The sequence below is a fragment of the Ceratotherium simum genome, chromosome 10 (assembly GCF_057802395.1).
Source record: "Ceratotherium simum simum isolate JZ-2026a chromosome 10, ASM5780239v1, whole genome shotgun sequence".
Taxonomy (NCBI): Eukaryota; Metazoa; Chordata; class Mammalia; order Perissodactyla; family Rhinocerotidae; genus Ceratotherium; species Ceratotherium simum.
Window position 1 is genome coordinate 16,904,273 of NC_141909.1, and position 26,581 is coordinate 16,930,853.

The 26,581-nt window shown below is 38.5% G+C and overlaps 1 protein-coding gene across 8 annotated transcripts in view; it reads right to left on the reverse strand.

Moving 5' to 3' along the window:
- The window catches only part of GPC6 (glypican 6), a 1,052,395-nt gene that overhangs the window by 102,314 nt on the left and 923,500 nt on the right, over positions 1-26,581 (reverse strand). For all 8 annotated transcript variants that reach the window (XM_004423108.3, XM_087435928.1, XM_087435930.1 and 5 more), the window contains one exon: positions 6,705-6,835. In XM_004423108.3, coding sequence (XP_004423165.1) covers positions 6,705-6,835 — 131 coding nt within the window. The remainder of the gene's footprint in view (positions 1-6,704; positions 6,836-26,581) is intronic.

The window sequence follows — 26,581 nt, forward strand, 5'->3', positions numbered from 1 at the left end:
TTACAAACAGGCATGGAGCAGATTCTGGTTTTCCGTATTCCAATGAAGAAATCAAAGAATAAAAGATGTTTCAAGGTCACTGTTTCTTCGTGGAATATTATAAGTGAGAGCTGATGGGCTGAATACGGACTTTGAAATCTGAATAAGCAGAGAAAATATTCTGAATCTAGAAATCATTAACTTGCTCTTTTCTTTTAAAAACAAAACTAAAGAAACAGAAATAGAAACTAAAGCTTTATAAATAGTATGGCCATTTGCTTTTCTCTCAGAGATCAGGCAGAAGAGACTGAACTACTTGTAAATGGAGCAGGTCAACTATTCCCTTAGGGCAAGAATAATGAGATATTAGGCAGAGGCCACTGAAATTCCTCTAAAACACTTTGCTATGCTGGCATCGGTGCATCAACAGGCACAGACTAGAGTCAGGTTGCTGACATCATCTCCATCCCTTCGCTCTTCCCTCCAGCCTGCTTTCTTCTGAAGATATTGTTCATTAGATATTTATTCAGTGCCATGCAATGTCATAGGTCATGCAGAAATATGTGTCCTTTTAGAGGTGATTCTCTGCCATTGAAAATAACATCGTGCATGAGTGGATTTAAACGTAGGTGTGTATATATCAAGCCTGCTCTTCTGATCTTAATACCAAATAAGTTCACAGACGTCATGGACGGGGCAAAACCATAGAGTCAATGCTCTTTAGAATGTACACATCATAGACATTTTCAATAATAACTATTAAAACGCTTAACTTTTATGAGTGGTTTTGATTTAACATATTCCACGCTAAGCATTTTTCGAGGATTACATCATTTTACTCTCCATCAATGCTATGAGTAGGTACTACTAGCATCCTAATTTCTAATGTGAGTTAGTTGAGTTTAGATAGGTAAATAATTTGCCCCAAGTCACACAACTAGTAAAAACCAGATCCCAGGTCTGTCTGATGTCTAAGTCTGATCTTGTAACCTTTATGCTACTCTAAAGAATTCTAGACAAACTTCAAGTACATTTTAAGGTATTTCCTACTCCTTACTGTTGAAATCTCTCTGGCATTATACTTTCATGTTCCAAATTCAACTCAGGAAAATGCACTGTTTCTTTCATGTGTAGAACAACATGTTAGGATGGCTCTCTGTAGAATGTAAGAATGAGTTAGATGCAGCTCCTATCTTCAAATAATTTATAATCTCAGGAAGGAGAAGTTAAGTACATAAGTAACCATAACACAAGGAATAATATTTTTACTGCCTTAAGAAGGGCACATGTAATACAGGTGCTCAAAGAAAGGAAAGATAAACACTACTGGAATAAAAATATAAATATTTGAATTAATTCTAAACAATGTCCTCATATCTGAAAGAAGATATTATCTCCATGTGAATTCCCAAGGTATTATTTATACCTGAATGTTTTGAAAGGAAAAAGATCCAGAGTAAAGAAAATTATCTGGATGCTAGAAAAAGAAACCTAATCACTAGCAAAGAGATAATGTTTGTAAAACTGTAAACTCATAGAGCTGGAAAGGGCACATTTAGATCAACCCTTCACTTTACAGATGAGGAAACTAAGACCCATCAGCTAGAGGCAGAAATTATTTCATTCTCTTTTCCATGCTATTAGGGATTTTTTTAAACCTTCATCTGAGCTATAGATTCAGAAAGAATTGTCTGGACAATATTAAGTACCTAAAGACCATCCTGCTCTTCTATAATGGGTTCTACCCTCGCCTGTAGTAAGTATTAATTGAATGGATGGTTTCAATTCAAATTTAATGTCTTCCTTCTTAATTTAGATTATATCTGACAAACCAATCTTTTCCTGGATTAGGTTTGAAATTATTCCTAATATAGTTAAATTATATCTAGTGAGATCAGTTTTATCTTCCCTGATAGGATAGGAAGGAGATTATCCACACATCTGAAATTCACAGGCAGAGATTCAGCCAGTTTTTTCTTCATTTCCTTGAGGAATTTCCGCAAGACTATAAAGCTCTGAACTCTGATTTGGGTGGGTAACAGAAGTGGTGGAATAGCGAGTGTGCTTCCGATCTTTGATGAAGACTGTGAAGTTGGTGAAATGTAATAGCTTGGTTGGGGCTTGAAGAACTAACAACTTGTGTTTCTCGTCAGTAGGAACACCTACTGACGAGAAACACTCATCATCAGTAGCGTGTTTCAGGCAACAGTCTTCCTTTAGATGGCTGGTTCCTCCCATGCTGCACTATATCTGGTCTTGGTGGGAAGATACATACTGATGAAACAGTGGCATGCTGGGAAAATCTTTTTGTTTGGATCAGACAGTTCTGGGCTGCAATCCCAGCTCTGCCACTTGTTAGTTGCATGACTTCAGACAAGGTACTAAATCTCTCTAAATTCAACATTCTCTACCTATAAATGAGAGAACGTATCCTTTGCAAGATTGCAGTGAGGATTGAAATAAATATATAAGGCAGCTAGAAAGAGACTGATGTGAGGGCAGAGAACCTTTTTTGTGCTTTATTGTATTCCTCGTGCCTGGTACATGATAGGGTATTTGTTGAATGAATATAGTAGGTGCTCAATGGTAGACATGATGATCGCCATTGTTACTAAGTCATCATTTGTCCAAAATGGAACTAAGAAAAGTCTTAACATGCTATTGTTCCCAGTCTTAAAAAACATATATAAATAAATAATATTGTATATTGTATTGTATTTACAACATATACACTCCACCACCCGTCTGTCGGTTGTCATACTATGGCAGCTGCATGTTGCTATGATGCCAAAAGCTGTGCCACTGGTATTTCAAATACCAGCAGGGTCACCCTGGTGGGCAGGTTTCAGTGGAGCTTCCAGACTAAGACAGAGTAGGAAGAAGGATGTGGCCACCCTCTTCTGAAAAAATTGGCCATGAAAACCCTATGAATAGCAGCAGAGCATTGTCTGATATAGTGCCAGAAGGTGAGAGGATGGCACAAAAAAGACCTCACAGGGTTCCGCTCTGCTGTACTCAGGGTCTCTAGGAGTCAGAATCGACCCCAGGGCACTAACAACAAACAATACACAGTATACACAATATAATAATTAGATAGTATTTTACAAAGGATATATAAATCAAGAGTTGGAAACAAATGCCCCTAATGTTATTAGCAAAATATTATAATTTGATTATACAACTTGGTATAGCCAATGTAGTTTTTGAAAGGAATGTCAATGTGCTGTACCCCCAACAGCTTAGCTGTGGGCTAAATAGGAGAGGAAAAAGGATCTGACAATACCTATAAAAACAGATCCAATATGAGAATGGAGCATGAACATACATGGTGAATATAGATCTTTTCATTACCTGTAAATCCCACTAATTCAGGATCTCAATGATTAGGTACAAAAGATTAGCTGTTCCCTCCTGTAGATATGGTGAGAGCTACTGCATTAGAGGAGGGAAATTTCATATCTGAAACTGTGGTTTGTTCATCTTTTGCCTTCTGACAGAAAAAGGGAGAAAAAAGTAGACATATTTTGTGCTCTTAAAATTCTGGGAAAGGTTGGAAGCAACAAATTATGAGGCTAGATAAGCGAAAAATTTCATTAGCATTTTCATGGTGGCAAGGACTGGGTATAGTTGTAAAGGGAAACAGACAGACAGACAGACAGCTTGAGTCTTCCTGGCTTTGCCACCTCTGTTTCCTTACATTCTCATGCAGGTTTTACTGAAGTCTATTGAACTTTCTCTTAATACATGATCTGTTTAGCAGTTACTGAACCCCACCCCTGTGTGAGATTGGCTTTGCAGGTGCCCCCAGCGTTATAATGCAGTGACTAGCAACACTGGAGAATCAGACATTCCTCTGTGCACTCCTCATGCACCTTGAGGTCTTCGTAAGTTACTTAACTTTTCTAAGCCTTGGTTTCCTTATCTCGAAAATAAGGGGCAAGATCTATCACAAGCATTGTTATAAATGTTACATAACATAAACTATGTAAGGCACATACAGTCCCTGGCATTGAGCGCTCAACAAATGTGAGTTGGCAGTTATAAATATTGTTGTTCTGAAAGAGGCTCTGGGAATGGCTTCCCTCAGTAACTGCTGTAATAAGGTAAATGATTTTCCAAGAACTTGCCAATCATATCCTGGAGTAAGAAGTCATTTTAATTTGTAAGCTTTACAACTCTCAGGATGTCTGCCCCACCTCATTAGGAAATAGCTTCTGGCTTCACCTGAAGCTCGCCTATTAGAAGTCAATGATGTCTCTGGTTGTGCAGAGTCCGGAAATCCAGAACTTCGAATTTGATGAGACTATTTACCAATAGTGACTGACGGTTCCTTTGACAAAGGAAAAATTCGACCTTCCAGTTCGTAGCTAGCATGTAGATTTTAGACTTTATTTTTTTTTTATTTATTTATTTATTTTTTTTTTTTAAAGATTTTATTTATTTTTTCCCCCCAAAGCCCCAGTAGATAGTTGTATGTCATAGCTGCACATCCTTCTAGTTGCTGTATGTGGGACTCGGCCTCAGGATGGACGGAGAAGTGGTGCCTCGATGCGCACCCGGGATCCGAACCCGGGCCACCAGCATTGCAGCGCGCGCACTTAACCGCCAAGCCACAGGGCCGGCCCCTTAGATTTTAGACTTTAGTACATGCATAATTTCATGGATGTGGCTTATATGGAAAATAAAACTACATATTTCCAAATTCCATTCCCTTGATGAAATAAAACCTCTTTCAGAACATATCCATTCCATCAGCAAATCCTGTTGGTGTTTCCTGCTAAATTTATCCCAATTCCAAACACCTTCTACTTATCCACTATATTAAAGGCTAACTTTCATCCTTCCTCAATACCCTCTTCCAAATCTGAGCCTGCCTCCAACCCTCTTTCCTGCAGAGCCTAGCTGCCCTACTCCCTCTCTCCCTTCCTAACTCACCCCAACCCCTTTCCTCTATGCCAAAACCACCAGACACACTTTTTTTGTTTCTAGCTCATTCGACATTTTTTTTTACTATTTTTTATGACCCTCCATACTGTATCCCCTCATATGAGTGTGCTCTCACATGCCCTATATTATTTCTACTCTTGATTTTGAGTAGAAATCTTATTAAAAGTACATTCCATATTAACAGCCATACTATTATAATGTAGTTGGACAAGTTCCACAAAAAATGTCTCATTCACATTCTGGTAATAAAGAGAGTCCATTTGACCTCTCAGAGAATTTTTAATAGAATAAATTGACTTGAACATGTATGCACACACACCAATGGAAACCTCTACTTCTAAGAAGTGTGTGATGGTCTCAAACTACAGACACTTGTGTTTTTCATGCCCTATTCTCTAGCGCCATTTTGAACATCAGCAAACTTAGCGCCTGGCTACTCAAGCACTGCTGGGATATTTGGCCTCTCGAAACAACATTAGTTGGTTTCTAGGCAATAGATTTGAGAGGAATGGACAATTGCTATTTTTCCAGAGGAAAGAAAGAAAATAGCTTTTCATGGAACCCCCAAACATGGTATTTCGTCAACAGGTGATGGCGATTTGGAGCATCCTCCTTTACATAGGCTACCCCAAGTTCATTAAGACCCAGAAGTAGCCTTATGAAACTCTCTGCCCATCCATCTTCTAAGGAGAGAGAGGGACCCAGGCTAGGTTCTTTCTCACTCTGCTTGCTGCCAGTTTACTCTGAAAAGCCCCAATCTACTTTGATTCATACTCAGCCAAGGAGACCTAGTCGGATTCCACGGATCTCTTTCTGCTTTGCAATTTCTCCCCACCACTCATCCCCTTGTCCTTGGTTATATTTGAAATTTCTTTCACAAATTGAAGGAAGCTAAACACGCAGCTCCTTGCCTGACATATTTTTGTGTGAATGACTTGCAATTAAGATGCAATCGCTCAGTCACCGGGTTTAAAGGACTGATAAAGATTTGGTTAGTGTTTCATGATTAACCATGACATTACCGGAGACTGGTCAAAAGAACAGAAGGGCATTGTGCAGTCCTCAGTGTGGGTGAAAGGAAGTGATGAAAGAAAGGGCTGGGGACCCACTGCAAACTTCTCAATTTTGCTTAAGGCGGGTCCTGTTTTATCTTCAACTGGGTTGGGACAAATAAAAATTGTGCACCTGATATTTGTGCTCTGTAGCTTCAAACCCAGAAGCTCTGTCTCATATGATTTATGAAAATGCACTTATTTTTTTCTTTTAATGTCTGCTTGACGTCATACAAAGGAGCATTTTCCCCTGCAGATTCATTAATGAAGGTTACACCATAGTCTTAAAAAGGAAGTCAGATGGAATGTTTAATTATTTACAATTGAATATATAGAGCATTTGCCTGGTTTGCAAAGCTGAAGATATAATTAGAAGTTCCTAGAGAGAGAACACGGTGAGGGTGTGCAGAAATTTCGAACATTAAAAAGAAAATTCCCCCCAAATTGCTCACAAATGGGAGGGATTAGTCAGTATATTTGGGTCTCTCTGAAACTTTTTAGCAGCCAATAATGTTTTCATGATTGAGTAGTTGCGAACTAAAAGATTGCTTCCTTTCTCAATGCCATTTTATTAGACATTTTTAATGAAGCTGCAAATTTGTAGCTCGACAGGAAAAGCTCACTGACAATGTATTAGAATTTATAATGCCGGCGAACATATCTAGTTACTTCATTTTTATGTTACTGCACTTTTCTTATTAGTAGACATATGACTAATGCAAATACCTTTGCAGACACCTGTATGCTGTTTTCTTGCATGTTCATAATGGCTTCAGAGATCTTGACATCTATAGGGTCCATGACTGACTCAATGTTGAAAGGTCCTTCCAGTCGCTCTGCCACCAAGAGCATTGCATCTGTTAAAATACAGGAGCATGATTTATTTAAGAATTGGGAGCTCCAGGTTCTTAACCTGTGTTTAAACATTTCCAACACAACTGGCTGAAAAATAACTATTCATTCAAACTTTTGATTTGCTTTTATATAGTCCAAACTGGAATGGATGACTAAATCTTAAAGCAGTATTTTATTTTATTTCATTTGAAGATTTAAAATTATTTTGCATGTATAGAACCAGGCCTAAAAATGAGAAAATTAGTTCAAATTAAGAGACTTGAACATATCTAACTATCCCACATGATCTCAGTATTAGGTCAGGAATCAACTGCATTTCAAAAATGGACTATAACCTCTTTTCTTCTGGAGTGTGGGGAAAATTGAGAATATTGGAGAAGAAGTGTTAATTTGGAAATTCAGATGCAGAACTGTCACGACCTGACTCAAGCTTATCTACGTGTGAGAAATATTTCTGGATTTCCCAAGAAGAACAGATCTGTCCCTACTTTGTGCTGTCCCTCTGCCTAGCATGCCGTCTGCTTTTGCACTTAAACACCCTCTGGGGACAGAGAAACTTCTCTTACTTGGTTTTGTATATTCAAGGCTTATTATGGTGCATATCACATTGCAAGCTCTCAAAAAATATCTATGAAATCATACTGAACCGAAGTATTGCTTGGGAAGCTTTAGTTTTCTGGAAAAGACGCTATGCGTGATATGGAGGCAAGAACTATGAATTAGGAGTTAGTAGCCCTGGATTCTCGTCATTGCTCTGTCACTGACTAGCTGAATGGCTACAGGAAAAAAACCTCTGAGCTTATCGGGCCACAGATTAGCGAGATGTATAAAAGGGCCTGGTGATGCAGAGTCTCTCGGCGCCTACAGTGAGGAGCATATGTCCATTCCTATGCCGCTGAAAACTGGCCCATTTTTGATAGGGCATAGTTTGGTAACCTGACTCCACCAGGACTGTCAAGTAGAACTTTCTGTGATGATGAAAATGTGGCTATTGAAACTCGAAATGTAGCTAGTGTGACTGAAGAATTAAATTACTAATAAATTAATTTAAATGTGATTCTAAATATCCACTTGAGGCTAGTGGCTACCACATTAGACAGCACAGCCTAGACTTTTAACATACAGACTCAATAGATCTCAAGTCTTTTAATTGTTAAAGCTCTTGGGAGCCAATCTTAAAACACTTTCCTTTTTTCAAAATAATACATGTTTATTATCAAACATTTACAAAACACAGAACAGAAAAATGAAGGAGAGAAATACACTCATAATCCTGCCTCCTAGAATAACACTACAAACAGTTTGGTATATGCCCTATGTTTTCTTCCTTCTGTGCATGAATATTTTAAGCATGCAACTGGAACTATACCACCATACATATATCACATAATCTCCTTCCTAAATGTTATATATTATTAATGTAAAATGCTGTTTGTAGTAGCTGGTTTATAGTATTAGTGTAAGGAAACCAAATTTTATTTTTATTACATACCCAACCACGCTCAACCAAAGTCAAATATCAAAAATTTTTCAGGGTTATAAGTAGTTATGAATTAGGCAGATGAGAAACCTTTACAGATAGATGATTTTTTTGTGAGAAAGATACAGTACTGTCTGGGAAGCAAAGAGTCACATTTTTAAAGAGCACTGGGCTTTGGGAACAGCATCAGCTTTTATACTCTCAACTGGCTTTCTGGGCCAGACCCCAGAAGTGAGCCCTTGCTCTACCCTCTGTGGACTGACCTAGAGTAAATGCAGCCGGGACACCACTCAGAGCATCAGGGAGGCCCCTCTACCCCAGCCCCAGCCCCAGTACTCTGTCCCATATTATTATCATGGACACAAGTGAGTGAAAAACAAGTGTGAATGGGTTTCTCAAAGAAGCTCTAACAACAAACTTTCTGACTTTTTCCTTAGATAATGCAGACCTATATATGTATGTCACAGCAAGATCTTGTAACAAAAGTAGCAATTTTTCTATATCTTAATGACCTAATTATCTGGCAATGTGGACAGAGGATGCATATTTTGATATTAAAGATGTTTTCTCCCTTAAGATTTTCAAAGGTGGCTAACTATTGCCTGAGAGCTGATCTGTTTCTTTTATGTCTTTATATCTATTTTGTGTATTTATCAAAAATAACCCCCTTTACTGTTAGACTTTCCAATAGGCTTTTTGGATGAAGATTAATTATGACAAATGAGCAAGTTTCTCTAGATGGGTGTATCTTGCTAGAAGAATCAAGAAATCCTTGTACAGGAAAAAGAATTGGCACTATGGAGTTATCCAACAAATGCAATTAAAGGAACTGATAACTATGGGATACTTAATTGTGTGTTTTATATAAGTGTTTGCATAAGGCATTATACCAAGAGTACTTGTCTATCATAGTATATTTACCCAACCTGAAGGGGTTGAGTTGAGACGGTAATAACGTTGGCTCCCCTGGAAGTCTGAGAGCAGTTGTGTTCTTGACAAAAAGGATAAGTTCTTGTATTGGATCATAAAGACTTAGCATAGGTCACAGTTTGAAATTATGGGGTCTAGGATATCTCTGAGAAGGTTCTCTTCCTTGTTTAAATTAAAACACTCTCTTTTCTTCCAGACATTCCTTTCAATAGGTAAGGCAAAAAGCTATTTGATTCGTATCAGAAAGTCCGGGAGGTTTCTCTGGTGATTTCACTCTTTTTTTTCCCTGTTCCTTCCGCACCACAGTGCTCACTTTTTAGGTTTCTGGTCCTGCAAACTCATCTCCTCTTTTTTCACCCTAATTATGATAAAAGTGCTCAGGATGACCCTCTGCCAAGCAGTTGCCTGCTGGGCCATGGAAAAAGGCAATTCCATTGATGATCCAGTGTATTAAACGCATAACCAAATGGCCACACTTATTCAAATTGATTGCCAGTATATTTCCATTTCTTATCTCAATTCATTTGTTTTGTTATACAAACTAATTTAAGATGATAAATTTTTGATGTAGGTATGCATCTATTTATTTTTCTTTTAATTTAGATCACCAGTTAGAATATGCTACTTTAAACTGTTATCTGGTTTAGGCTATTACCAATTTAAAATACATAATGTAACCAAAATACTTTACTGAGTAAAATTAGATTCTCCTTTGAAGACTCAAAAGCCAACATAGATTGGCTCAGAACCATCATTAAGGGTTGTAATGTGCATACAGTTAGCGATACTGTGTTGTACACTTAAAAACTCACTAAGATGGTAGATTTCATGTTATGTGTTTTTTTACCACAATAAAAAATATAGTAGTAATGGCTATTGTGCCGATTAACTTCAGAAGTTCTTATTAATTGAAATATTTGTTGATAAATCATTAAATAATATAAATGTACAACACTATATTGAAACAAATGTTGCTTTTAGGTAGAAATACATAATTCTTCTAATTCCTGGAAAAGCTCAAATAAAATTGTGTGTGAAACATCTGGATAAAATAACATATATGCACTGATTACAGCTATACCTAGGATTTTGGTAAGAATGAGAGGAAGGCTCAGAGGGATGTAAATAGTGGTTTTTCTAGGCTTATATTTTTTCTACTACAAAGTTGTTTGTAAAATAAATTAATTGATAGAAGACCAGATAAACCTATGCAAATAACTGGCATACAGAGGACCATAAGTGAAAAAAATTTTTTAAATGAAAATATGTGTATCTTTATGAAATAATCATCTCTCCCCCCAGTTCCCCTTTTTGTTCTAAATATGCATGACAGGATTCCCCAGGGTCACAAAAAGAAAAGCAGCTTTTCAGAAAACTCTAGTATTTTGCACTTCGACTATAAAGGGTCATGCTTACAGCACCTGCCTTTAGGATTTAGTTTAGACACATTTTGAGGTAAGAAAGTCACAGTGGAAGGCCAGAGTTGTCCAGCTCTGGGACTCAGAAAAGGCTTGGGAGCGGATGGCAGCTCTTTTTTGGGCTGATACCCCAGATGGTGAGAGTGTACCCCTGCTTGACTGGTTTGCCTTCCACCTGCTGGGCAAATCTGTCACCAGTCAAGCTCCCCAGGTGTTGGGAGAACCTTCCCTCTCCTTTGGTGCCAAGGGAAGCCGTGCCTCTCTCTCCTGCATAAGTGAAGAACACACACCATACTTTTATGACACCAAGGCAGTAGTTGGTAAGTTTCTCTGGAACGAATTAAGTCACAACACGACTGTAACTTACTCCAGAGGCTGCCAGCCTGTGCTATCTTAATTATCTCCATGCTGTTTATATTTTGAAATATTTGGAACATTATTTTTAACTGTGCTCTTGGAGCTGTTATCTATTACCAATTAAATGAGTTCTAGTACGTCAGCTAATGATCAGCTGATCCTTTCTGCACCTATCTCTTGTGTCATCCAAGTTTTGTTTCTCTTTGAACAAAGGGCTACTGTCTTGCTCAAGCAGTATACATAACTTTTGTTTCTAAATGGAGAATTAAATTTAGATGGATTAGAAATATCTGGTATCTCAGGTTTCAGTGCACACAGAGACACTATGATTCTGTGTTAGCACAGGGGGCACATGTAACAGCTCAACCAGAAGGTGCCACTTAAAGCTGAGGAGCCAGGCTGCAGGTAAAGCTGCACCTCTGGGTGAAGGCATTCTGCTCACCTAAGCAGGGACTTTCTGGGTAGGAGTGAGGAAACCTGACTCTGGTTAGATGGAGTCAGGTGCCTGGGTGTCCATGTAGGCCCCTCCATTAAATGGCTAAGAGATCATGGGTGTCACTTAATTCATAGAGTTCTATTTTCTTCATCTATGAAATGGAGATTATGATGATGTCTACCTAATAGTGGTGGTATGAGGAGTTAAACAAGATAGTGCTTGTAAAGTTGTTAGCACAATGCCAGGCACATAATTAGCTCTCAGCAAAGGTTAGTTATTAGAAGGCACTTCCTCCAGAAAGAGAAAGTGGAAAGGAGGGGAAAAAATTTGCAAGATCTTTTGACATCAATATTTTGAAGTATTGACAGCAATTGATGTGAGGAGTAAGGGAGTAAAAAGCACACGGATGACTTCAAGATGTATAGCTGGTACTATTTTGTATATCAAATTAATGATTTGATTATAGCTGCTTTTTGACGGATGAGTTCATTACGGAGAGATACAAAAATGCATTTTCTCATGGTGCACCCCTTTGCCAATTAAAGATGACTATAAAGTCTTTGACTCACTTCCCATCAAGAGGTGGGGTTTACCTCCCGTCCCCTGGAATCTGGGTGGGCTCTGTGACTGCTGTGACCATTAGCACACAGTGCAAGCGACACTGCCAGTTTCCAGAGCAGGTAGTTAAGAGACCACAGCTTCCAATTTCTGTCTTTTGTGAGACTCTGCTCTGAGCTCACCATGCTCGACTGGCCATGTGTGGGCACTCCAGGTCACAGTGCCAGCTGGGCCCAAATTTCCATCCATCCCAGCTGTTATAGACAGAATGTTTGTGTCCCTCCAGAATTCATATGTTGAAACATAATCCTCAAGGTGATGGTATTTGGAGGTGGGCCTTTGAGAAGGTGATTAGGTCATGAGGGTGGAGCTCTCATGAGTGGGATTAGTGCCCTTATGAAAGAGACCCCAGGGAGGTCCCTTGCCCCTTCCACCATGGGAGGATACAGCAAGAAGACTATGAACCAGGAAGAGGGCCCTCACCAGACACAGAATCTACTGGTACCTTGATCTTGGACTTCCCAGCCTCCAGAACTATGAGAAACAAATATTTGCTGTTTAAGCCATCCAGTCTATGGTATATTGTTATAGCAGCCCCAAAGGACTAAGACACCTGCCAAGGTGCCAGACATGAGTGAGGCCATCTAGGACCTTCCAGATCAGCCCATCTGCCAGCTGATGACCATCTACTGATCCCAGTCAACACCATGTGAGGCAAAAAAATCAGCCAGGTGAACCTTGGCCGAATTCATGCTCCACTGTACTGTGACTTACAATAACATGCTTGTTATTTTAAGCTGCTAAAATTGGCGATAATTTATTTTATAACAATAGAAAACTGGAGCAGCCAAATTACAATATTTACAAAATACTCAGAGATATTTTCTCACTACTTGTTTGACAGGCCTCCAATATTCAGAATTCTAGTCAATTAATATTTGACAAATTTTACATGTATGATGTACTCCCACACACCACCGTTTACAAACCCTGCAATGGTCAAGAAAAAATAAAACCTTGCCCTAAAGGAAATGTACACGAAGAATTCGCTCTGAGTCTGCAGAGCATTGCAGTACAGCCCACCAAACGCACACCAGCGAGCCTCACATTAGGATATATGCTTCCCCTGGGACGTGAACATGAGAGATAGGTTTGGGAAAAGCCAAAGCTTTGGACTTTTCTCCAAGTATACAACTTTATGAAGAGCAAAGTCTCTGATGCAGGGAGCTAGACACTGTTTCTGATCTCTTGATGGTATTGGATTGAAAACTGTCTTGCTGCCAGGACTCCTGAATGTTTATGCTCCTCCAGGATATAAATATTAAGTACGATTTCATATGATCAGACATACATTCTTAACTTACTTCTTGAGAAAAGGAGATGTAATTCAGAAATGACTTTGCTGAATGCTACTGATTTTAACCTGGAAAAGAATGATTTTGAAAATGTTCTAGAGGAGGCAAGAAGAGAAAGCTGTGTTAGCGCTGTGGAGTCAATTCCGACTCCTACTCACCCTGTGTACAGCAGGGCGGAATCCTGCCGAGTCTTTTTGTGCCATCCTCTTATCTTCTGGTGCTATATCAGATAATACTTCCCTGCTATTCACAGAGTTTTCATGGCCATGTGTTTTTGGAAGTGGGCTTCCAGGTCCTTCTTCCTAGTCTGTCTTAGTCTGGAAGCTCCACTGAAACCTGTCCACCATGGGTGACCCTGTTGGTATTTGAAATACTGGTGGCATAGCTTTCAGCATCACAGCAACATGCAGCCACCACAGTATGACAACCGACAGATGGGTGGTGTGGTTCCCTGACCAAGGAATGAACTCGGGCCACGGTAGTGAGAGTGAAGAATCTTAACCACCAGGGTGGGGTGGGAAGTGGGTGGAGGTGGTCAAAGAGTGCAAACTTCTAGCTATAAGATGAATAAGTTCTGAGGATATACTGTACAGCATGGTAAATATCGTTAACAATACAGTATTATATACTTGAACGTTGCTAAAAGAGTAGATTTTAAAAGTTCTCATCACATACACACATACACACAAATGATAACTATGTGAGGTGATGGATGTGTTAGCTAACCTTATTGTGATAATCATTTTGCAATAGATACGTACATCAAATCATCATGTTGTACACTTTAAACTTACACAATATTATATGTCAATTATATCTCAATAAAGACGGAAAAAAAGAGAAAATTCAGTTGAAATAAGGTCAACTTTATCTAATAAATATTTGTTACGTGCCAAGGAGTGTCACTATGTCACTATAAATTGGTGGTGGGGGGACAGAAGCAGTCCATGGTTGCCCCCTTCATGGTGTATAGAATCTTTTTGAAGTGACAACATGAAACGTGAACACTAAAGGATTTTTTTCTTCCTTTGAGGAAAATTAGAATTAAAATAATGTGTCATTTCAAAGTTCTCATTAAATCTTCTAAATTTGTCCTCATGATCTACACTTTGAAAAATGAAATCTATATGCAGAGTCTGCTTTATTGTTTTATCAGAATTCCATAGCACCCAGTTTTGGTTTTTCTTTAGGAGCAAAGCTCACCCTTTCTTATGTCTGCAGCACCATTATTTTAGCTTAACCAAGATATTTCCTCCACTGAGAAGCAGACCAAAGAATAAAAATAAAAACAAACGATTTTAAAAACACCCTGGTAAATTCATTCATTGGCACCCAGTTATTCATTAAAAGAAAAAAAAAAACCCCACTTCAGTGTTTATATACAGGCTCATTTATGCCCAAGGCATGGATGTAATTAGAAGGCTTTGCTTTCCACACTGAGACAGGTACACTGAATATACACGTCCTTTAATTTCACTCAAGTCAGTCAATTAAAATGCTCACGAGATCTTGGGCAGGAATGTGTTTCAGGAGAGGGCTGGGAAGGGCGGACAGCAAGTGGGGACTGAGGAACACACAGCAGCAGGCAGACTTGATCCGAATAACCAGGAAAGAGTGCATACTTGAGAGCAGAGAACTTGAAGGTACCTTGTCAGAACGTCCATGCCCTTTTTAGAGGGTTTTCCCCCTTATTAAAGACAATTTTAATTAAATTTTTTTACAGCTCTATAGAGATATAACTGACGTAAAACAAATTGCACATATTAAAGTGTGCAATTTAATACATTTTAACAAATGTCTACCCCCGTGAAACAAGCAACATGACAGTTTCTTTTTTTTGTTTTGTTTTTTTAAGGCAATTTTATAGGTAAGACATTTTCACTCTTAGAATTCTGATTCCTAAGACTACCAAACAGAGAGAATACTTTCCCCTCTCTGGACTTTATTTCTGATTTTTACCCTAATCACTCTCCCCATTCTGGTTTTGCTGCTCTGTAATCTCTTCTCTGACTTTGCCAGCAGAGCTGTCTTTTAAAAATGCGAATCTGATGAGGTCCCTGCCTTGCTCTAAAGGTCGCCATTGCCTTCAGGATGAAGTCTGAACCTCTTAGCCTGGCACAAGACAGGCCCCGCCCACCTTAGCAGCCTCGCTACAACCACCCCTGGTGCCCCCCCCACACACAAGGGCTCTCCCATTACAACTCTATCAGAACTCTATAAATGACATTGAAGTTGTCGCCGAGGTCCCACACACACCCAATGCAACCCAAAATTGATGGCAGACAAGTTGTTCTAAATACCGCCTTGTTCTCATTTTACCTACTCAAGAGCTTCCAAGGGTTCAAGTTTAAAAGGAGATTCATAATCAGAACTCCACTCCTTGCTTCTAATTCACTTCTCAGCACTCAACATATCCTGTGGTTTCCTGCTATTACAGATAATGCCACGAGAATATCCTTGTACATAATTCATTTAACATATGTGCAAATAAATCTGTTGGATAAAATCTTAGAAGTGAAACTGCTGGGTCAAAAATATGGTCGTTTAAAATTTTGATAGTGCCAAAGACCTCCCCGTAAACGCTGTACCTGTTTACATTCCCAATAGCAATACATGAGAGTCGTTTTCTAAGTCGCAAACTTTCAGATGTTGTTAGGATCAAACATTTGGATCTTTGCCAACCTGAAAGGGTAAGAAATTGGCATCTCAGTGTGGTTTTAACTTGAATTTCCCTCATTATAAGTAAGGTTGAACATCCATGAATATGTTTAAAAGCCATTTCTATTGCTTTTTCTCTTCATAATCTTTGTTCACTTATTTTTCTGCTGGGCTATTCATTTTTTCATATTGATGTAAAGAAATTTCTGTCTTTAAATACGTTAAAGACACCAGTTTTTTTGTGACGTGTATTACCATTTTCCCCCTAGTTGCCGTTTAACTTTTGATTTTGTTTCTGGTGGTTTTTTTTGCTATGCAGAAGTTAAAAACTTTGTATTGTCAAATTTACCAATCATTTGTTTAAATTGTCTTGGTCTTGCATCATATTTATACAGACTTTCTCCTTTCCAAGTTCACCTCTATGACCTAATCTACTACCACTCACATTTTCGCTCACTAGCTTCCTTGCTGTTCCTTGAACACAGGCCAGGTACTCTCCCCAGGGCCTTTACACTTACCGTTTGTTCCTTCTTCCTTGAATACTCTCCCCTTAAGATATCTGCATGTCTCTCTTACTTTCTTCTGGTCTCTACCCAAATGCCACTTCTCAGAAAAACCTTCTCTAGCTACCCTACAAACTCCCAAACACTTTTATCAGATTGCTTTATTCTTTGCAGCACTTAATACCTGCTGAACTATTGTACGTATATTCGCTATTGTCCCTTTTCCCCCACTATTGTGTAATCCTCGTGAGGACGGGAACTTCATCTTTCTTGTTCACTTCTGTAGTCCCAACCCTAGAACAATACTTGGATCCTAAAAGTTGTTAAATAAACCATTGTTAAATGAATTATTGGAATAAATATTTAAAATCTTCCTATATTTTCTTCTACTAACTTAACGAAAACTAACTCTCTCCTCTCCTCCCTGCCCTAAAACCCCCCTCTCTACTCCCTGCCATGCACACCATTGCAAATGCCTGCAAAACTTTATTAGTGCTGGCCTACAGGGTAAATAGCGCCTTGGTGGCTTTTGATGTGTAATAAGGTAGATGAAGAGTTTCTGTGGGAATTTAGAATCTTATAGTATTTTTTTTATTAGGTAGAAATAACTTTTTAGATCTTTTAGCTTGAAATTGAAAAGTATGGCTGGCTTTCTTTCTGTCAGAGGTCACTTCTAGGTTAATCTAAAAAAAATAAAATAAAAGATTCTGTTGACATTTTTGGCTTTACCAAACAAGGTAATTTTTGCTATTTCTCAAGACTCCAAGTTTGCCATTAACTTTCAAAAAATTCCTCTGGGATGAATGACATTTTTGTTTCTTCCCTGAAATTTGTCCCCATTCACTAAACATCAAATTGATGATCATCTGTTTCCTATTTTGCCAAACACTGTACAGTGTTTAGGTCCATAAAAAATACCTTTAAAAAAGATCAGATCATGACAGGAGTCAGATCTAGCTAAAGAAATCATAGTACTACACAGTGAGGTAAACAACAGAAAAATGGAAGTGAACCAATTAAATGCAATTTAAAACAGTGCATAGATATCTGATTCAAAAATAAAACAGGGACAGCCACCCAGAATAATTACAATAACTAAAGAACTAAAGCCAAATAAAAGAGAATTTAATGAAAATACTTGTTTACTTTGAAACTAAATCCAGGAAGAGGAGGAGAGAACAAGTATACAAACTAATTTAATTCTGAAACCAGCGCAAACAAACAGGCTTATTTCGCTTCCACACTGTAAAAGAAATGCAAATTGTGGGGGAATAGAATTCACTCGTAGTCTTAACACAGTGTAGAAATTAGAATCTACAGGACTCATTTTCAGGCGGTGGTTTCATTTTAGTAGAATGATGTATTGCATTTCATAAAAATATAATATATTCACGTAAGCATCATCTCACTGCTATACTGTATTTTTGAGATGTTTAGTTACATCATAAGCCTTGTAAATCATGAATTTGATGGACATCGAAGTGCATACTACCAACTATAATCTTTTATTTAAATTTTCACGGCTGATTTTTCATATGAATAATTTTTTGTGTCATTTGTTGCTAGGAATATTCAAATAATTCACATCAAACTATCAGTCTTTGCCTTGATGATGAATCACAGAATTTAGAGTTCTTAAATGTCTTTCTGAGAGAAGCACTGCATCTTCATCTTTATACCCCTAGTGCCTCCTCTAGGGTTTTGGTATCTACTGGATTGATTTAGACCAACCAGTTGGCTTTATAGTTTAGGAAACCAGAAACCAAAGAAGGAAAGCAAATCATTTAATGTCAACAGCAGCTCCTGCACCAAAAACCCTTGTCCTCTCTCACTCCTTCTATTATGCCAAGCATCTAAATTGCTCAAATAGTATCACTGTGCTTACCCAATATGTTATAGCTTACTAAATTCCAAGTGCTTCACTACTTTTAAAGAGAATATTGAAAGAGAAAGCATAAATGATAAAGATAAAGCATTTTTGTCCAATCTAAGATTTTTCTCATTCCTTTGTTGCAGTTAAGCCTCTCTTTAAGCCTAAGTAACGCCGTTCTTTCAATGTGGGCACCATGATCCTGAACTGTCCTTGACAAACTTACAAAAGCAGGCACATCCCTCCTTACTCTTTATTAACTTGCATATCACACTTGTTACTTTGGATCCCTTATCAGCTTGGATGGTCTTTATGGCCTCCCTGAGAGGCAGCATGGAGGCGAGGCGTGGTCATGAGCTGTGTGTCAGGCCTGGAAGCCCAGTGCCACCAGTCACAGGCTCTGTGATCTCAGGCAATTTGCTTAACCTTTGTGATCCTTGGTGTGCTCTTCCTACATCACTGTGGGGATTAGCTGCAACACCAGGCACGTAGCACAGCAAATGCTCATTATTATATTATGATTATTATATCTCTAAGGAGAGGACGGTTCCTTTCATTTTCCAACAAACAATATTAAATTCATCATCATGATGAATTTGTTTTTATCATCATTCACGAAGTTGTAAACCCTTACTGAAAGAGACAATATCTAATCTGACCCCTTTATTTTACAGAGAAAGTCACTGTGTCCCAGAGACATGAGGGCTCTAGTGATTTGGCTGGCACGATGGCAAGGCTGTGACCATTGCTCGATTCTCTGTCTTTCAACCAGCTCTCTTTGTCCTCCATGGTACTGCCTCCTTCTTTACAATCAGACAATCCATCATTAAGAAACAGGACCAGTTAAAACATTTCAGGTGTCGATGAACTAAAAATGTCTAAACTTTTTGCCAGTGTATTGCAGTTAAAGCAATTCTCCTATTTCTCCCTCCTTTGCCCTAAAAGTTAATAAAGCAAATCACCCTAGAGACCATTTGTTCCTGTAGTACAAGGGCTTGCAACCTACATGGAATGAATCACAAGCTTCTCCCAGAACCAATAAAAAATAAATAAATGAAAAGTCAGGTGTTGTCAGAGTTCCCTGCTGGGTCTGAACAGAGTGATTAGTGAGCGATTCAGCAACCCATGGGAGCCCTTTTCTCCTACTTGTGTGTGTACTGGTATTATTAAAAAATATATATTTTTTATTATTTTGTTGCTCAGTGCCATATGAACCAAAAGGAAAATGAAAAAAAGGGCAGTGTGTCCTGCAACATGGGTCACCAGACCCAAAGAAAAAAAGCTGAATTTTTTAAAAAAAGAAAAAAACTCATTTTAGGAGGTGACAACTTCATCTCTTCTCATTCCTGATTCACCCGTGAAATGGCAAGATAACTTCTGTCATTTCCTTTGTCTCTACTTCTTGTTTAAAGTTTTCTTCAAAATACGCTTCACGGGGAAGACAAAGATCACTTTTCAGCTAAGGAGAGAGGGAGGGAAGGAGAGAGAGAACGAGAGAGAGAGAGAGAGAGAGAGAGAAGAGAAGGGAATGCACTATAGAGAGGAAACGTTCATTCAGCGTTTTCAGTGGGCCTGAGCCTGGTGCTGCTTTACCAGCCTTAGGGAGTAGAAATTCATCGTATTTTTACAGCACTATCGTGCAGTAGGAAGTACTATTATCTCCTTTAATAGCTGTGGAGGCTAAGACTCTAGAGGAGAAATAGCTTGCCCAAGGTCTCACAGCTTGTGGATGGTTAGGGTATGTTAGGGTAGGCCAGAACCAACATCAGTGAATTGCTTGAACTTGTCATTCTAGCCAAGGAGACCTGCTGAGTCTCAGGGAGGTGGGCCTGAGCACGTATGTGTGCTGTCAATGAGGGTGAGGTGGGGGAATCATTGCCTGTCCCAGGTCATTAAAATGGCACTTCTCTGGCCCTGCTCCTTTGTGAGGTTGCATTAAAGAAACAAGTTCCCCTGGGAACTTCAAGCAGGAGCCCTCGTATTGCAAGTTGGGGGCTTACACTTTCTCTTTCTGGGCCTTCTCTTAGTCTTTAGCCTCTTCTAGAACTTACCATAGAAAAGTAACCTCATTGATTATCAGAGGCAGTGGTATATTCTGATCTTAGAACATGCATATGATTAGGGAAGGAATATTTGCCACCAGCCATAAAATTAAAGACAACTTCATTTATTTGGTTTTTGGAAAGGTATAATTACTTTCTTATTAGATTTCTTTTTATGGTGAAGAATGTGTTAGCTGAGTTGGAAGGAAAGTTTTTAGGCAATAGTCACTTCCTTTTTATCATAAATCTACCCTGGAGTCCAACTCTCTCTCTAAGCCAGGACGTAGATATCCAGTTGCTCATTGGACATTTCCACCTAGTTTCTATTTATGTATATTTATTATACAAAATTTGAAAAATACAAAACAACAAAAAAAAGAAGAGAATGAAAATCATCTACAATCTACCAAGACAGAGATAATCATGGATAATATTTTGTGGTACTTCCTTCCAGGTGTTAATCCTAATATGCATAATATTAGGGTCAGACTATAAATGCAGTGTTTACTCTTTAGTTTCAATTCAATAGCATACAGTTAGATACTCCCTTATCATTCTATGAAAACATCCTTTTTTATCGTCTGCATGGTATTTCATGACTTCACTGCCCTCTAATTTCTGTGACCATTCTCTTGTAGTTGGCTTTATAAGTTCTTACCAAATTTACAATTTTGCTTTGTTATAAAATAAATATACAGTAGTTCCTATCTCTGATATGTCCCTATTTCTTATTATCAACTTACGACAGATTTCTTTAAATTGACAGATATTTATTTAAGAACTAAGTATAATGAACATACATTTCTTTTAATAAATACAAAAAGTTTGAACTTTAATATGGAGAAATATTCTTAATATAGAGAGACAAATGAAGGCAAGAAAATACAGCTCTGATTCCACCATTTAATAAGACTCCTACCTTTAAAAAGCAGACATTTAAGCTGATATTGTATTTTTAAATTTAAACTTTTAGAATTAAAAAAAAAATCATGCAATTGTAAAGGGGTTTAAATACGTAAAAAGGAGACACAGGTTCTAGTACTGACTTCACCACAACCTAAGCACATGACATTGACCTCACTAATTCCCAACTGTAAAGTTAAATGTCTTGGTTCGTAGATATCTCATGGGCATTCTAGCTTCAAAGCCATACGGAGCTATAGTTCTAGGCCATTCAGGAGGGAGCGTTCGGAAGCACCTGAGATCGATATGGACAAGCACGTGGGCAGTCTGCAGGCAAACCAAAGAGAAAGTGGGTGGAGACAACCCATCTAGGAGTCAGACCTAAGCAGGGGGCAAAAACCAACAGAGCCGTTCAGTGTCCTAGTGAAGGAGACAGGTGGCACAGATGAAGAAAAGCTAGGGAGATGCAAATAGGATGCAGCCCACGGAAGCAAACGCAAGTTGTGCACGATGGGGGGATGTGGATGGGGGTGGACCTTCAAAAAGTGGAAGGAATGAGAGGTGTGTGCCCTGTCCCCAAAATACTTGGCTTTTACTTTTAGATCCATTTTTTAGAACGTTTCCTCTAAAAATAATGTTAAAGAAAAGAAAAATGGGTGTAAAAAGGTAGGCTTTTAAGAACCAGTATGACTCTACCAAGGATTCTTGAAAAACTAGTCACAGGAAAATGGGTCAGAGGCCCCAAAATCCATTCTGAAACTGCAATGCAAGGAAAGTAGAACTTTGAAAGGTGAAGGCAGTATTATCAAGCTGTGTGCATTATCGTGTTACACCATCACAAACGAAAGATTTAGGTATAGATACAAGAGGATCATCGGATGGTCATTTACTCACATTTGAAGGCAAACATGGAACTCAGTTGCTGAAGGGCCTCCAGTTAACACTCACTTCCTCTGTACCTGAAGTGGTTCATGCAGGATCCCATTTAATCCTCCTGACGCTAAAAGGTAGATACTGTTCTTAGCCCCACTTTAAAGAAAACGAATCAACCTAGGAAGCCAGAGTTTGCATACTGAGAATGGAGCTGGATGTCGACCCAGATCCATGAGACTCCAACTTCTGTGCTTTTAACCATTACTTTAAAATCATTAAAAAGATTTTAAAATATCCATATTCCAAAGGCAATGTGAAAGGCCCAGAAATGCTTGTAGAATGATCAAAACATTACAATAAGAGTCAGGAAATTTGAGAGATGTTCCTCAGTGAAGTAAGTCTGTGTTATTTTGGTCAAATAAAACATCCAATGTCAGAGGCCTTGATGTTTTCCTGGAAAATTTCTTTTTACTTTCTTTAAGTACCTATGTGAGGCTTTAAGATAAAAGGACAAAGAAAATGTTGACTTGCTTATGATAGAAATAGAAAAAAATCAGGATGAGTGTCTACTATTTGATGATAGAGTCAACACTCCAAAAATTGATTTACAGTGCCTTCCCATTTGTATCCTTACCTAGGTTTAGAGATATGTGTCGAGTTATTTCTGCTAATACACCTGAATTAACCATAAGACACCTTTGGGTATTTAAAGATCAATAATACCACTGTTTTTTAAAGCAAGCATGTAGCTTGAAAACTGGCTAAGAGATTTTTCTAAGAAAGGGAACAGTGATACTGAGACTACTAAAAGATAGGGAATGGGACTCATCTTAAAAAAAAAAGCAAGACGATGTATTCTAGAAATGAATGGGTGATATATCTATGCATAGTGAACGTGCTGCTTGCTATACTTGTCAAATATGTGGCTGTCTTTTAAATGTTGCATGTAATCATCTTCAATAAGTTTGCAAAAACTATTTTACTCTCAAGTCTATGCAGCTCTGAATTCTGTAGTTAGGACACATTTGGCTACCCTAAGACCTTCTCAGAACTATCACTTAGAATTTAGCTAGGTGGAAGATGCATTGGAAGATATCTCATGTGATTATTTTCCATTTTTCTTGATTGTTCTGAATTTTAGATCTAGGGCTGTAGTTGCCGTTTAGCAACGTCGCTGGCCTCTCTACTGTTAGCTGTTTGACTTCATCTGTATTTAATTTTTGTTTCTTTCATATTTCTTCTACACATATTCCCAGATGCCTTTAGGAAATGGGCCTGTTTTGAATACATCACATAAATAAACTACAATGGAGGAAGTCCTCTTCGTTTTGAAAATGCCACTCTGTGCAAGAGCTGAAGGGAAGGTTCATTGAGTAATATCAGCTTGCATTTCCACGGGAGCACTGTACGTGCTTTTTTCCAGAAGCACTTAACATAACAGAATTGCCTCACTCATCACGGCAAAGCAGTCACCTTTGGAGTGGTACGTGAAGCTGCTTTTCAGGATGGAGTAACACTTCAGATGGGACAAGAAATGAAGAAGAATTCTGTGTCAAGTGGCGATGGTTGGAGAATTTAAGCAGCAGAATAAAATTACTTAGTTGGAAATGGGTCAGAACTCTAAGACTAACAGCTGTATTGATAGCAGACTATTCCGAGGAAGGCTACTGGATAGTTACTGAATAAATCCATCCTGGCAGAAAGATGTTTCTGTTGTACACATTTACGTAGTATACATCTATCTATTTTTCTTCACACGTATTTATTATGTAGAAGTCTTAAGTATATTTAAAAACATTTTGACTTAGAAAATGTGTATTGGTTCTTCAGAACTTGCATTAGACTGTACATTTACTGACCTCATTCCATACACATCCAAGCTAACCTTTGTATTCTACGGGTTCTATATGAATAAACCAAATCCTGTGTTCAGAAGCCAATGCTTTCTAAACTTTATCATAAAATAATATTTTCTAAACAACCAACCTCTTCCTCATTTCCCATAAATTATCCACTCCCACACACAAACAGCTATGTTATAAGAAGACTGGGTCTGGGCTTACATTTTTTTGCTGTTGTTGAGAAGAGAGGGGCTTTAAAAATTATTAATTCATTTTTAAAAGTTAACTAATAATATCACTATAGTATAGAAAATTTAGAAAATTGAAAGAAAATGATTAAAAAATAGAATGCTTATAATAGCACCATTGGGATTAGAAACGGATGGGTCAGACACTTAACCCTTCATGTCAGTAAAACTTTTGAATGACTAAGCTATTGAAGATCGGTGAAAGACTCAGGAGAACTAAAGACTCTCACTCTTGACTTTGTTGACTGTTGATGCACTATTATTTTCTTAATCATTTAACCAGCCAACATGTACTGAGTACCTGTGATGTATAAGGCCCCTTACTGGCAACCAGACTCATGGAAAGACAGACAAGCATTCTAGCAATTATTATTCAGATGGGGGCTAAGCAGGAAACATGTACCGAGTGCAATGGAACCTCAAAAAAAGGAAAAAGCACTTAAATCGGACTGTGGAGGGAGAAAGGGGAGCAGAGATAGCTTTCTGGAGCTGTGTTTTTGAAGCCTGCTAGGAGTACTAGGAGTTAACCAAGTAGAGAAGAAAGAGTGGGAGATGTGAGTGGAGTACAAGATGGAATATCAGGTAAGAAGCAACACTAATGATAAAAAGGAATGGAGACAAGGAGACAGTGAAAAGCACGATGACAAGGGGAGAACAATATGAGTATGAGGGGTCAAGTTTCAAAGGAAAAGGACAGCAGGCCGGATGCTTGGTGGAAATGTCCAATGAGCCAATAATCTGCACCCTGGCTTGGAGAGAGAGTTGGTCTCCAGGGTAGATTCAGGATAAAGAGGGAGTGAAGGGAGCGAATATTGCCTAAAAACTTTCCTTCCAACTCAGCTAACCTGTTCTTCAGCATTCTTGGGAATAATGTCAAAAAAACAAATTGATAATATAAATCATTTATATTGATGGCATGGGCTTATACAAATCTAATTTACAAAGTCATACATGACAGGAATTAAGCAGCCTCTGATATGCTCTGGCAGCCTTTTTTTTTGGAATTTGTCTCCATGCTATTTTGCTTAGTCACTTCCTACTCCCTGGTCCTCCTTCTCAGCAGGTTTTACCTATTTCCCTTGCCCTTCACACTCATGCTTTCTATTTCTCCCTTTACATTTTTACCCTCCTCCCTCTTCCACATAATACACTGGTTTATCTGACTCCTGGGTCCTCCTTTGTGCATCTGTGTCACATTATGATCTTGCTCAGGGAACATGTGTTGCCAAGTACATGATTAATTTCACACAACTTTTAAAAAATCTTACCATGGATATTGCAGTCTTTCTCTCTAAGAGCTCCCTCCCTCTGGCTCCCACAGCTCCTTGCTCATCTCTCCCCCTGCCTTTCACACATAGTGGCATAATGATCTGTTTTTCAGTCTATCTCTTCTGCTAGTCTTTGAGCTCTTTGAGGCTAGGTACTAAGCATTATTTATCTTTTATTCCTTAGTGCCCAGAACAGCAGCTGATGCATAGCAGATGCATATTCTCAACAATAAATATATGCTGAAATAGAGAATAAGAAGACTCCAGATGTGTGTATAGCAATGCATAGAGTGAGTTTCAGTGGAAAAGGTAAAGAGCTACTTCCAACTCCAGGACCTTGATTAGTGGTAAGGAACGAACTGATAAACTTGTCAAAGCTTCATTCGTTTACTCCTTAGCACAGGGCGGGGCACAGACGTAAGAGATTCAATAAATAAATATGTTAGTAGTGGAAATATTACTTCTTCCAACTGTTTCACTTTTAATCTGTTACCAAATAAACCGGTCAAATACAGAATGCAATAAAAGCCTTAGTTTTGTCTAACATGTTAGACGCTTTGTCACATGAATGAAGGGTAAAGAGAGAGGAATCTATATCCCATTTTTGCAGATGCTGGAACCAAGGGATGCAGAAGATCAATGACTTAGCTCTAGGCTTCTGCCCAGTCTCAGTCCACCAGACCTCAGTGACTGTTGATGTAAGTCCTGGGGATGGTGGCACCTTGCCATGGGAAACAATAGTGGTGGCAGCCACAGACTCAATTTCAAATGAAAGTGACACATACACTGTACACCAATGACACAGTTCTTGGGTGGTGTTAAAATCAGTGGCCATGGCTCTTCATCTTCTACCTGTGCCTTTTATTAATATAAAAGCTTACTCCAGATTGCCTGATGCAATTTTAAAAGCTTGCTGCCAGGCTGTAGATTTCAGAGCTGCCCTGCAGTATTTCTCCTCAGGCAAGGTTCAATACTTCCTAGACCATAGTGTTCACACAACTAAACGGG